The sequence below is a fragment of the Sitophilus oryzae genome, unplaced genomic scaffold (genome assembly GCF_002938485.1).
Source record: "Sitophilus oryzae breed Bouriz unplaced genomic scaffold, Soryzae_2.0 scaffold_1351_pilon_pilon, whole genome shotgun sequence".
NCBI classification, from domain to species: Eukaryota; Metazoa; Arthropoda; class Insecta; order Coleoptera; family Curculionidae; genus Sitophilus; species Sitophilus oryzae.
In genome coordinates this window covers 954,537-968,694 of record NW_022146006.1, presented here as the reverse complement: position 1 = coordinate 968,694, position 14,158 = coordinate 954,537, and the positions used below count along the sequence as shown (strand labels likewise).

At 31.8% G+C, this 14,158-nt stretch overlaps 1 protein-coding gene across 1 annotated transcript; it reads left to right on the top strand.

Moving 5' to 3' along the window:
• The first annotated feature begins 1,329 nt into the window (after positions 1-1,329).
• Positions 1,330-11,643, top strand: LOC115875193. The gene is made up of 5 exons (XM_030890598.1): positions 1,330-1,451; positions 7,168-7,271; positions 7,350-7,553; positions 7,607-7,642; positions 11,226-11,643. Exons 1-5 carry the CDS (start codon positions 1,376-1,378, stop codon positions 11,574-11,576), a joined length of 771 nt encoding a protein of 256 aa, XP_030746458.1. The 5' UTR covers positions 1,330-1,375; the 3' UTR covers positions 11,577-11,643.
• Positions 11,644-14,158: the final 2,515 nt, after the last annotated feature.

Genomic DNA, 14,158 nt, shown 5'->3' with positions numbered 1-14,158 from the left:
CAATAAAGCGTTGTTTTTTTTTCTATACAGGGTGGTCCGAACTGTATTCCGGAAATTTCGGCAGCATATTCTGCAGATAAAAATAAGTAATAAAGTTCGTATAAATGTATGTCCTAAAATGCTTAGTTTTGGAGATACAGGGTGTAGAAGTTTCATTTTTATTTCGATTTTTTAAAGTAAGGTCCTTTAAGATCCTTTCTAAAGTAAGGTCAATATTTGGATGAAAATTAGTGTCTGGGAGTTTTTTGACATGAGAAATTTGATTTTGATGTTAATATGACTCCTGTTTGTAGAGGGTGCCCCCTACATGTTTTTTTAACTGTTTTGAAGAGTAATAACTTTTCATCCGTACCTGTATAAAACTATACATTCCGAAAAATATACATTTCCGTGATTTTTTACGTAAAAAATGCCACTTGGTAAAAATCGCTACGGGCAACCGTTCTCAAGATATTTAGAATGGAAATAGTCAATGCATGTCATTATTGACAAAAAATAAGCATGTCGAGTAGATAGTTATTATTAGGAAAGTAGATAGTTATAATTTAGGAACTTTTTATTTTTTTTAATTTGATAAAAAAATTTCTTCGAAAATGAGGATAAAACAGTTTCTGTTGAACTTTTGACACAAAATCATTTAAAATTTATGATTTCAGTTTAATAAATATTTAGTAAACATGTAAAATTTATGTCAATGATGACAGGTATTGATATTTTCGATTCCAAATATCTCGAGAACCATTACTCAGCGATTTTTAGCAAGAGACCTTTTTTATGTAAAAAATATCGTAAATGAATATTTTTTACTCGGTAGTTTTATACAGATACGGACGAAAAGTTATTACTATTCAAACCAGTTAAAAAATATGTATGTGGTGCCCTCTACAAGTAGGACTCATATTGACATGAAAATCAAATGTCTCACGTCAAAAAAATACTAAACACTAATTTTCATCCAAATATTGACGTTATTTCAGAAATTATATGGAAAAAATTGAAATAAAAATGAAAGTTCTACACCCTGTATTTCCGAAACTAAGCATTCTAGGACATACATTTATACGAACTTTTTTACTCATTCTTATCTGCAGAATATGCGGCCGAAGTTTCCGGAATACAATTCGGACCACCCTGTATATTAATTATTACATCTTTTTTTGTAATTTGTTTGTGTATTTCAGAGTACTGCAACACCAGTACGACAATTAAACGTAAAAGGAAAAAAATAAAAATTTGCAAGCAAGCAAGTTCGGCAAGTCCGGCCCCAAATTAACTACATCGGGGCATCAGCAGACCACCACAATTTACCGCTCGATCTCTTATATAAACGATCCCGGACCGCTAATCTTCAGTGCTAATACCTTTGGCCGGCATCATGAATACTCTGGTTGCTCTCTGTGTGGTCGTCTCTGCCGCAGTCTCGGCTTACGACTTCCAAGACGCCGAATTCAGTAAGTTTCATCCAATCGTATTGCTTTTCATTCAGTTTCCCTTTGTATCTTGTTTTTTAGAATGTTTTATTTAGCCGAATTTTCAAAGTATAGTATTACAAATATCAATTTAAAATTATATTAAACGTATCGCACTTTTTATATTTAATTTTAATAGTATACAGGGTATTTCAAAAAACATGTACCATTTTTAGTCGAGAGATTCCTCACGTAAAAAAGATGCATTTTTCATATCAACATAGGTCCGGTTATGCTTGTTTCGTAGCTACAGGATGTTAAAGTTTTAATAATCTTTCGATTTATTATAATTTTCTCCCAAGTACTTTTAGTGATTCGAATGAAATTTTGAGGGTAAAAGTTACTATAAGTGGTACATATTCTATTGCTAAAAATGTGTCGATAAATTCATTAAAGGGACCCGCATATAGGTTATCACTAGAATATGAAAAAAAAAACATGTGCACCACTGACTTTTTTCTTGTGATATCAAAATTAAAAGTTTAATGCTAATTAAAAGTTATCTCTTGACATTTTGTCGAGTTCAGACTCCTTGAAGACATAAACGTAATTATATTAATCACAATAATTAATAAAATTAAAATAAAATTAATAAATTATATATTTTACCTAATTTTCTATTAAATATAATTACTATTATTTATTATTACTATTAGTCAAACCTACAGCAGTTTCAAATAAAAATATAATGGAATTTAAGATAATTGCAACAAACCTAATTTTAAAAAGTTTTAACATCCTGTAACTCTAAAACTATGCATTTCCATATCCATGTTTATAGCAAGTTTTTTTCATATTTTTTGATGTGGAGTCAGTGACTACTTATTTAAAACTTTCGCAATTTAATGACATTATTTTTTTTTAAACGTTGCTCTTAGACTTGCATTAAGAAAAATTAATAAAATCGACAAAATATCAAGAGACGACTTTTAATCGGCATGAAAATGCTTACACTATTTCGCTAACAAGAGAAAAATAGTCAGTGGCGTACATGCTTTTTTTAGAAAAATATTCGAGTGGTAACCCGTTTTTAGTTTTTAAATATGTCACATATTTATAGTAAATTTTTACCGTCAAAATTTCATTCGAAACGATAAAACTACTTGGAAGAAAATTATAATAATTCCAAAAAATATTAAGACTTTAACACCCTGTAATTACAAACAAAGCAAAATCGGACCTATGCATGTTGAGAATAGTATGAAAAATAAATCTTATTTTTACGTGAGGAATCTCCCCATGAGAGATAGCACATGCTTTTTGAAACACTATATTGTTTTATTGTATTGTTTTATTAGGCCAAAAAATGATACTTTTTGAAACGAGGCAGTATGTTTGACAATACAGGGCTATTACAAGGCACAAAAAGTATTTTTCACACAACAATTAACATTATTAACATCACAAATAATTTTTTAAACAATTTCGAACTTTTCAAAAATTAATATAAATAGATTTAAAAGTAACACCGTGTAAGTAATTATACAGGAACTATGGTTATACTCGTTGAATTTGACTCATCATCTTCAATCGCATTAGATGATTTGGATTTTATTATAGTATTTAAAGTAGTATAGTCAATTAATTGAAAATTAAATTCATTAGAAAAAATAGTGGAAAACGTGTTATGTTGATAGAATTGTATTTAATCTGGCGAAGTGCTGTGAAACCCAACCCAACCTATGTCTAGTATATATAATAATGTACACCACCAACAAAAATCTTTAAACACATTTTAATTGCCCCGGTGGTAAACTCCTTAAACCGACCTCCATATCAAATATATTTCTTTACAGTGCAGTTTTAAGCAACTCTTGAAAAAGGCCCAATAAGTCGAAACATATGAATATTGAAACACCTAAAAGCGTGTTTTATTAAAATACTAATATTTTAACGATGTTTCACAAAAAACAATCCATAGACTCAGTACTATTTAGACTTACTGATTTGAGAAACAATTTTTTCATTTGAGCGTTTTCCAGAATATTTATTGAACAGCCACGGAATATTTGGTCCTTTGGGATATAAAGTAACTTTTTGAATTGACGTCATCTTTAATATTAAAATTTTATTGCTATGTTTTTGCTATTGCTAAGTTATGGTCCGATGTATTCCTATTTAACAACCTATTTAAGTTATCTACTTATAATGTCCAGTTAACAAAAATGAGATTGTACTGTATACTAAACTCTATACCTTATAAAACCAGTACTATTAATATATAAGTATCAGATTACAATACTACAAATTCTAAATTATGCGGGTGTATTTGAAAAAAAATTGTGTGTGCACTATTTGCGCATATTTGAAGTGAAACTTCTTCTTACTTCCGTCTGCCTGTCTGTCCGTCAAAGAACCCCATTCAGGTACCTCTATCCACGTGCCGAGTTTGGTTGCAATCGACCCATAATTAAGAAAAATCCTGATGATTTCATCCATATAGAAGCATCGGTTCAAAATGTCGTGGGCGTCATCCTGTAGCCCGTCCCCAATAATGCCCACAATTTTCATCAATATCAAATCCTTAGTACCACCTCCCACCCTTATGAAGATGTAAACGAAACGTCCTTTCCAACTTTGCAGAGTGGGACCCTGTTCACCGTCGCTTATACTCGTATAGCCTACCCACCAAATTTGGTCGCGACCTGACGACGTCAATTTTTGACGTTTCTTACGTCAAAAGAAACTGTCACAGTGACACATGTCGTACACGGTTGAGTTGGCCTTGGTCCAATCTATTGGCATACGAAATTTCATTTAAGTCGGACGACTTTTTCATTTGATTCATTGATAATGGGGTTTCGTAGTGCACGAATACATCGTCAAAATATCACGAAAATATCGGGCTTTTTGAGCCCCATCTACATTCCGAGTTTTAGCCCCCTCACTCACATAGGGCCCGAGTTACGACAATTGTTATCACTTTTCCTGTCACGTGACGTTCAATTTTTAATCCCATCGCGAGTGAAGAAGTTTTACTTCAAAAATAATAACTGCGGCATTATTTTTGAATCATAATACAAACCTTTTAACTTTAGTCCTTAAGACAGTTATATGGCAGCATCCAAGTTTATTTGGTCCAAGTTTACTTGGACCGTGTCAACCCGGCCTTTAGATGCGCTTAAATATCAATTTAAACTAAAAAGTATATGCTAAAAGCTCTCCTCTTTTTTTTCGAGATGTAAATATTTAGCCTCATTATTTTTTATATTAATATATTACTGTCGATATGTAGATACTTTAATTTACTTGTAGGTTACTTTTATACAATATCTTTACCGGATGCATCTAAGTGGCTCATCCCTATAACTTTTTAAAACTTTTTAATTTTTTTCAGTTAAAAAAACGAGGTTTGGTATGTATATGACATAAATTAAGATTGATTGACGTATTCAATTTTTTTTGGTCACTTCCTGTTTCACCGGAAATAACTACAACTTTTTATTTTTAAATAGCATCCTAGGTATTTTTTTACTTTATTCGATAGAAAATAACACTCTGAATAGAATGACATATCATATGTCAATTTTTGATATTTGCGCATATGGATTATTTGAAATTATAACTTGCGGTTCGTTATCAAAATTTGACTCGAAATACCAAGTGTGTGGTATTAAATTATTTGTAAAAAATGCTTTTTCCAAATATTCTAATGAGCCACCCTGTCCCATTTGAAAAAATTGAGATAGGATTAAAAATACGATTTGGGCATTTTTTAACCGGCCACGACAAGACACTAAATACATTAGACTATGAAATATATTTTTCCAAGGCTCCTTGATTAAGAATTAGTGTTTTTAACATAGCCATTGCAATCTAGATTGAAATAATACTATTTTTTATTAAGCGAGAATGTCAAAAGTTGACATATGATATGTCATTCTATTTAGAATATCATTTTCTATCGAATAAAGTAAAAAAAAAACAGACAGTGACCAAAACAATTCAATACGTCAATCAATCCCAATTTATGTCATATACTAAGATACCAAATCTCGTTTCTTTATCTGAAAAAATAAAAAGGGTGGCCAATGGTGGGTGAGCCACTTTTGAGACGCACCCTGTATATTTACGGGTAGACCAGTTATTCGTCTTAAACTACATTTGGAATGAAATTTTAGTACCTACTTAACCGTGTTTGCCATTATACTAGGTTAAACTAATCAAGAGAGCGGTTGTTATCCAGCTGAAGTAAGTTTTTTCTTGTAGCATTAAGAGTGTAACGACCTCATACCAATATTTACGTAACGCTTTGACCTGACAAGATCACGGTCACTCTTCAGATTGCGCTAAACGTAAATACCTTGAAGCGTAACGCAAAAATAAGCTATATGGCGAGGATGTTTGTGCTGAATGGTTTCTTTTGTAATGGGTAATTGGACGATATTGTAGTAATGACCTAGATTTACACCAGGACAGATTCGTATTATGAATATCAACGTTTGAAATAAAAACACCTACATATAAACAAACCTCGAAAATATTTGTTTAGTGTGTGTTTTCCCAGATGAATAAAAATATACAGAGTGAGCCAATTCACCCATGTAGCTACATATTAGGATTTCTATTTGAAACATTTTTGTCGATATGTTTTTTTTTTCTGTAGAATTATTAAATATATCGAAATGGGACTGGTTAAGGTAATTTTGTATCATCAAATGTGGCGTTACCAAGACTATTTTTTCGTATCTTTTTATCTTATGTCCTAAAATGCTTCATTTCGGAGATACAGGTTGTAGAAGTTTCATTTATATTTCATTTTTTTTTCAAATAATTTCTGAAATAACGTCGATATTTGGATGAAAATTGGTATCTAGGTGTTTACATGAAAAATTTGATTTTGATGGCGCATCTGTGGCGCTCTCTATATGGCGTGCTCTATGTGGCGCTCTCTAGGTGGCGCTCTCTTCCTATGTCAAAGAACACTTAGACTCCAATTTTCATCTAAATATCGGGGTTAGATCAGAAATTATTTGAAATAAATCGAAAATTTCTTAGAGTATATTAGATTGAGATTGGAGGATTTCCATTTCCAGGAGACTTCCAGATTTTTGAGTTCTGCTTTGGGTTGGTTTTCATTTCCAGTTCATCATTTCCAGTTTTCGGTTTCCAATTCTAGAGTTCCCAGCAGAACGGTTTTTTTCCAGTTAGTGGAGTCTCTGCTCCTTTTCTTGTTAGATCGTATGCTGATTTTTATTACTGTCTATCACTTGGTGAGCTGACAACCAGAGTAGGTATTGTACCCATCTTTCAATAGCGTCGCTTTCTGCTTGCAGGGTTCTGGAGTAGGTGCCCATTGGCTCGGAGTATTTAGTTTTTGGCTCAAATATTCCTATGCTTGTTCCTACTTTGGTTTTGCAAGTATACCACCGTATGGTATACTGATACGAGTCTTTTAATAGCTGAGCAAAGTTTTATCTCTTCCAATTCTTTTTAAATTTGTATGTAGTTTCAAAACTCGTACAAGAATTCTTCCAAATGAGCAAAAAATGGTATTGTTGCAAAAAATACGTCTCATGACGTCAAATTCCCAAGAATATAAATCCTAACTATATCCAAAAAAAATTAATTGGTCAGCTTTGACCCATTGTCATTTTTGCCCTGATATACGAGTATTACTTAAAAATGTAAAGAAAACTAAATATGATACATATTAGACTATAAATCTATATGATGTTTATATTATCAAATGTTACAGATCAACTCTTAGCATCAGATTTAGAAGATGGATTTGACTCTCTATATTCACTTCCTGTGAACAGTCGCGTTAGACGAGCAGAAGAGGCAGTAACACAGTCACCGGTAATAATTATTATTTATTAAATTATTTAAACATATTGAATACCGATTAATTTTTTGATATATCAAAAAATTCTATAGAACGAAGATGATAAATGCAAAAAAAGACATAGAAGACCGAAAGCATGTTGTGCCGACGAACTGCTCGACCAGATCCATGAAAAAGACAAAGAATTAGTAAGAAGTTGCTTTAGGGAAGTTTTGGGAGTTGATAAACACGAACATCATCGCAGAGGTGATCCATTCAGCTGCGAACAAGCTGAGAAAAGACGAAATGACATGACTGTAAGGGAAATAATTAAATTTTATTCTTAATGTAAATTTATTTTTTGTTTTAGTGTGTATTCCAATGTGTTGGACAAAAGAAAGGCGTGGTAAGTATACACGATAATTAATTAACTATGACGGATTATACAGAAGTTGTTTACTCAATATCAGATAATATATTAATCTTTAGTAAACTATATTAATATTTTCCTAGAGGCTCGACTCCTCGAGTGAAAACAGTTTTACGAGTATATCATTTCATCTATACAGGATGGCGCACCTAATTCACCTCGTCAATGTCCCCGTTAATTCGCCTCGTTAATGTCAACATTAATACGTTAATGTTAGGGTTATGTTTTTGGTTGTTTTGTTGTGGGTTATTCTCGAGATTAACCGGGTAAATAAGAGTATTAAAAATTAAATATTTATTTGACATAACATCTTTGTTATTTCAAGTACAACACCCTGTATTTCTTAAAATAAATCGAAGCAGATTCAAATGTTCTTTCATATTCAATATTAGGGTTTCCTATACCACTTTATTTTTCAATAAAATAGCAACCAAGAGGGCTGGTGTCGTTATGGCAACTTTCTAGTGACAGTTGGTAGTTATTTTCAAAATCGAAATTAGTTTATGGACTTTATTTAAATTTATAGCAGTTTACTTTTATTTACCTACAATAGTTTAATAAATAATATTTATTAAATATGTATTTATTATTCTATCGAGAAAAACGAAGGAGTACCTAGTTCTTTGATTTATTTAACGATAACTTGAATATACAGGGTGGTCCGAATTGTATTCCGGAAACTTCGGCAGCATATTCTGTAGATAAAAATAAGTAAAAAAGTTCCTATAAATGTATGTCCTAAAAGATTTAGTTTCGGAGATACAGGGTGTAGAAGTTTCAATTTTATTTCGATTTTTTCCAAATAATTTCTGGGGTAACATCAGTATTTGGATGAAAATTGGTGCCTGGAAGTTTTTTGACATGAGAAATTTGATTTTGATGTCAATAGGACTCCTACTTGTAGAGGGCGCGACCTACATATTTTTTAACTGGTTTGAAGAGTAATAACTTTTAGTCCGTTGTTAAATCATTGTAATCCGACTGTTAAACCATCAATTTTTCGCCAAAAATTTTATGATTAATTTAAAAAATTAAAAATTAATTATTTCAGTCAAATAACTATACTCAATGTGTGCTTATTTTTTTTTCAATTTTTCAATTTTAAATATCTTGAGAACGGTTGCCCGTAGCGATTTTTACCAAGAGACATTTTTTACGTGGAAAGTCATGGAAATGTATATTTTTTCAGTCAGTAGTTTTATACAGGTACGGACGAAAAGTTATTACTCTTCAAAACAGTTAAAACACATGTAGGTGGCGCCCTCTACAAATAGGAGCCATTTTGATATCAAAATTAAATTTCTAATGTAAAAAAACTCTAAGACAAAAATTTTCATCCAAAAATTTACGTTACTTCAGAAATGATTTGGAAAAAATCGAAATAAAAATGAAACTTCTACACCCTGTATCTCCGAAACTAAGCATTTTAGGACATACATTTATACGAACTTTTTTACTTATTTTTATCTGCAGAATATGCTGCCGAAATTTCCGGAATACAGTTCGGACCACCCTCTATATGGATTTCCTATAAAAGAGCCACTTTTATTGACAGGTTTCTGTCTAATAGGTTTTTTGTAAACCACCCTACCAGCTCTGCGAAATAGGACAAGTGGTTTTTCAAAGAAACGCTTGTCAGGAAGATTTTTTCTTTGGATATCTTTTGGATCCTCTTTGGATATTTTTGAGCATAAGCCCTTGAGGTCAAGAAGCAATTATCCTCAAAAAATAAAATCCCTAGTAACCTATCCATTCGTTCCCCCAGCAGGGCGCATGAGGTGCGCTACCCTGTATTTATATTAAGAGACCTAACATTCAAACACCTGTTATATACAAAATTTTACTGATCTGGGAATTCACGGAGAAAAAAGTAGAGGTTTTTTACTAGAATATTAAATTAATTGGCATTACTAACAGAAATGCTTCTAGTTTTAGAGGTCATATAAATAAACTAATGAGGCAACAACAACAGAGAGAGAGAAAATAATTATAGATGCTAACAAGAACTCATTGTTAAAAATCAATATTTTGTTAGTTAATTGTCTTTATATACAATTTTTAAATACTAGTGCTACAAACCTGTAATGTGTTTATATTATATACGTTAATATTAATTAACTAATTGATACATTTATAAGTCAATATTTATGACATGACTATTTAGAGAAAACGATTGTGGTTTCTAGAAATAGGTAATAAATCTAAGTATAGGTACTTTTTTTAAATTTATTCCACTATTTAAAAACAAATATAAAAATGTACCTATGTCTCGTAATTATGTACTAACGAAGGACCATTTTTTGGCAAGGGAAATGGACTGGAGTGGCGCTAGTTTAATTTAATTTATTGCTATTTAATTGAAATTACCATCCATTAATTTTGGGAGAGCGTCTATACCCGAGGTTCCCAATTTTTTTTTCTAGTAGACCATTTTGAAAATTCTACTGGTTTCAGTGTGCACTTGCTACATTTCTAACAAATTTCCAAAACTCGTCAAAAAATGTGAAGGTGAGATTCGTCCTACGTGTTCCAGTACCACAAATAATACTTGTGTAATTACTGGTGGTAGGGTTTCTTATCCTTATAATAAATTTGAAATGGCAATAATTATGTATAGGCCTAACCATTTGAATTTTGTAGATTTTGCAGATATTTTTACTATAATACCGGATATTTTTCAAAAGTGGCCCATCCCCATTAGTTTTTTTATATTTTGAGGCAAAAACGAGATTTGATTCCAGTTTCACTTCTAGTTTCACCGGAAAACAAATTTAAAATTTACAACCTTCATTTTGGTACCCTCAGTATTTTTTTCCTTTATTTGTTAGAAAATATATCTGACATTCTGAATAGAATGACGTCGCATATGTGAACTTATGATATTTTTGCTTAAAAATGCTATTTCAAATTTCAATTTTGAGTGCTATGGCTGTGTTCATAACGACAATTTCACTAGAAATACCAAGTATGTGGTATCAAATTATTCGTAAAAAATGCTTTTCCAAATATGAAAAAAAAATGGAGTTATGATTAAAAATACGATTTGGGCATCTTTTAACCAACCAGGAAAAAACACAACAAACATTAGAAGATCAAATCTATTTTTCCAAGGCTCATTGATTAAAAAGTAGTGGTTTTAACGGTAAATTAAAATTTGAAATAGAATTCTTTTAAGCAAAAATGTCAAAAGTTCACATATGGGATGTCATTCTATTCAGGTTGTATATTTTCACTATTAATTTTAAAATAATACTGTAAAATCGAGAAAAAAACGGTTCCAGAAGGCTTGGAAATGCGATCGATAACATTCCCCACATAATTTTACATATAAAGTGAAAGCGGTCTTCATTTCATAGCCTTCGCTGACGCTGTTTTTTTTTCTCGATCATATTGCATTGCTGAATTGAATATGCCGATTTATGTCATATTATAACATACCAAATCTCACTTTTTATCTGAAAAAATAAAAAAGTTATAGGGAGAGACACTTCTGGAAAATACTCGCCATAGTGGTTTATATTTCTGGGTTATAATTTACTTACCAACTTTTAATATTTAGGTTGGAGAAGATGGAAAACCTAAACCAGAAGAAATCACCAAAACTCTAAAAGAAAATTTCGCTAAAGAATCTTGGTTTGAGCCATCAATTGAAAAGGTCGTTAGTACTTGTTTAAAAGAAGCTGAAAATGCTACAGCGACTCAAGTAAAACCTGCCTCAGAAGATGTGAAAATTTGTAATCCCTCCGGAATAACTCTAAAACACTGCATATTCAGAGAAGTTCAGTTGAGCTGCCCAGCCGATCAGATCAAAGACCAGAAAGCTTGCGAACGTTTTCAGGAAAGAATCAAAAAAGGAATACATTTTTTTGAGCCAGCACCGCCACCGTTTGATGGACCCAGAGACGAATAAATTATTTCTATCATATTTTAGCTGTAAGGTTTTTGAAACTTAAATAAAACATATTTTTTTCTAAAAAGTCTCCGTTATATTATTTGTTTAATTTTGGTTTATTTAAATTCCCATTTCATTTTTGAAAAGGATCTAAGATACAAATAAAATGTGAAGTAAACATTATAATAAAATATAACATACATACTTACATACTGCCATTATCAGAAGATGGTCACGGAAAGCGTTTTCATTCATGAGCTTTTCTGTGACTGAAAAGACCGATACGTGATGTTATCTGTCTACCGCACTCCGGACATTCAAAAATCTCATTGCTTTGTTGCCTCTTTACTTTTTGGTTGTCGCTGTTAACTGAGTTTACAATTCTTCTCCATTCCGTTCTATTGTGAGCTGCTTCTTCCCACTCATTCTGCTTGTTAATCTCCTTTAAGTTTTCGTGGAAAATATCCTTGTACCTTTTGAGTTGTCCAACCGGCCTCCTCTTACCGTCTACAAGCTCATCGTACAGCAGAGATTTTGGTATGCGGTTTACTTGCATTCTGCATACATGACCAGCCCATCTTAAGCGGGACTTTGTAATCATGACTTCAATACTCTCGCAGTTAGCTTTTTCAAGGACCGATACGTTTGAGACATGATGGAACCATTTGATTCTTAAGAGTTGTCTAAGATGTCTCTTTTGCAACTTGTTTGCTGCGTTCATGTGTCGGCGGTACGGCACCCAGATGTCGCTTCCATGTAACATGGTAAGAATTATTATTGCTCGATACACTGCATATTTCAGAGTCGATATTGTCCTTTTCCGAAATCAAACTACCGAGGTAATTGAATTCCGCTACATCTTCCAATAGTTCTTCTCCGATTTTTATAGCATTGTTGTATCTTCAGGGGGAGTGCACATGATTTTAGTTTTATCGATGTTCAGCTTAAGTCCCAAAGCCTCGTATGCCCAGGTATATAACATTTCTTGTAATTGCCGTAACATGAGTAATACCATCACACTTTGTATTTCGAGTCAAAATGTCTTATGAACGGCATGTTAGAATTTTAAATAAAACATATGCAAAGATCAAAAGTTGACATGTGATACGTCATTTCTATTCAGAGTGTCATTTTTTCTCGAACAAAGTAAAAAAATATCGAGGGTGGTCATTTCAAAATCCAAAGTTGTAGTTATTTCCGGTGAAACAGGAAGTGACCGAAAACAATTGAATACGTCAATCAATCCTAATTTATGTCATATACTAACATACCAAATCCCTTTTTTTATCTGAAAAAAAAACAAAAAAGTTACAGGGGTGGGCCACTTTTGAGACCCAGTATACCTGGAAGCAAAAAGTAGTTTTTGATATCTAGAGTTGTAAACATGGTAAAAAGAAAAGAAGATCGATAGCGGCCCCAATTTCTTTCGCTTTGCGCATATCACCTGTGACGTCATATGTCATACAAAAAATATCCATATTGTTCAATTGCCACTGATAAAAAAAGACCTAAAATAGGGAAGAATAGGTCATAACCCCAAAAGTTATGTCAAATCATCGAGCTTAACCAGGGTTCGGAAGTAGTTAACTAAGACGTAATTTACCTGATTAACTACGTGTAGTTTTCCTTCAATAACTACGACTTTTCCCGTTCATTAACTACATGAAAACTACGTTAATAAGCTATGTATTGATATTATGAATCATTTTCCTTTGTATGAGGTGTAATAGAGATAATATGATGTAAATATTATATTTAAAGCCATATTTCATGGTTGTAAATATAAATTATGTGTATGAAAACTTCTTTTTTTATTTCTAAAAATTGTTTCTCTTTTTATATATCTTAAACTTTTATATTTAAATTAATAAAGTATTTTTTTCTCTGATTTCGAGGCGACTAACATATTAGTACTGGTAACAACTAAATTGAGATTTATAGCATAATTAAAAAAGGAGGTTTTGCAAAAAAGATCTATACTTTCAAATTTATTTTAGTTTTTTAGTTTAAGCTCGATTTCCATTTTTCATCAACTTTTCCAATAATGCCGCCAGTGGAAACGGGAAGTCTTAAAATTCACATTAAAATATAAATTGCTAGCAACAAAAACATCTTCGTTGCCTTCACAATTTCTAATACCCCCAAAGGCCTGTTTTGCAATATATCAAAAGCGGCGGCGAATATATGCATGAAAAGTTTAAAAGAAGGCTCTTATTATCAATAAAACTGCTGGATATTTTGAAAGAGCCACTTAAAATTATTTATAGGCGCTCGGAATAGCTTTGTGCTGGATCCGAAACTCCTAGAAAGTTTATTCTTTAACTCCGGTCCCTTTCAATAATGTTTCTTCAATGGCTAAGTTTTTTTGTTGTTAAAATTTGGCTTTACGTTAGTGGTGCGATACTTTAGAGTTTTTTTTTATAAAAAAGGAGGGAAAACTATCATAGATAAATCACTACGATATACAACAAAAAACCTAAAATTATGATTTCTGATTGTTGTTACAAAAATAAGTTTGCATTATGTATTTGCGCAACAAACATGAATTGAAAATGGAGATGATTTTTGAGGTAAAAAAAATCGGTAGTGTGATATACTCA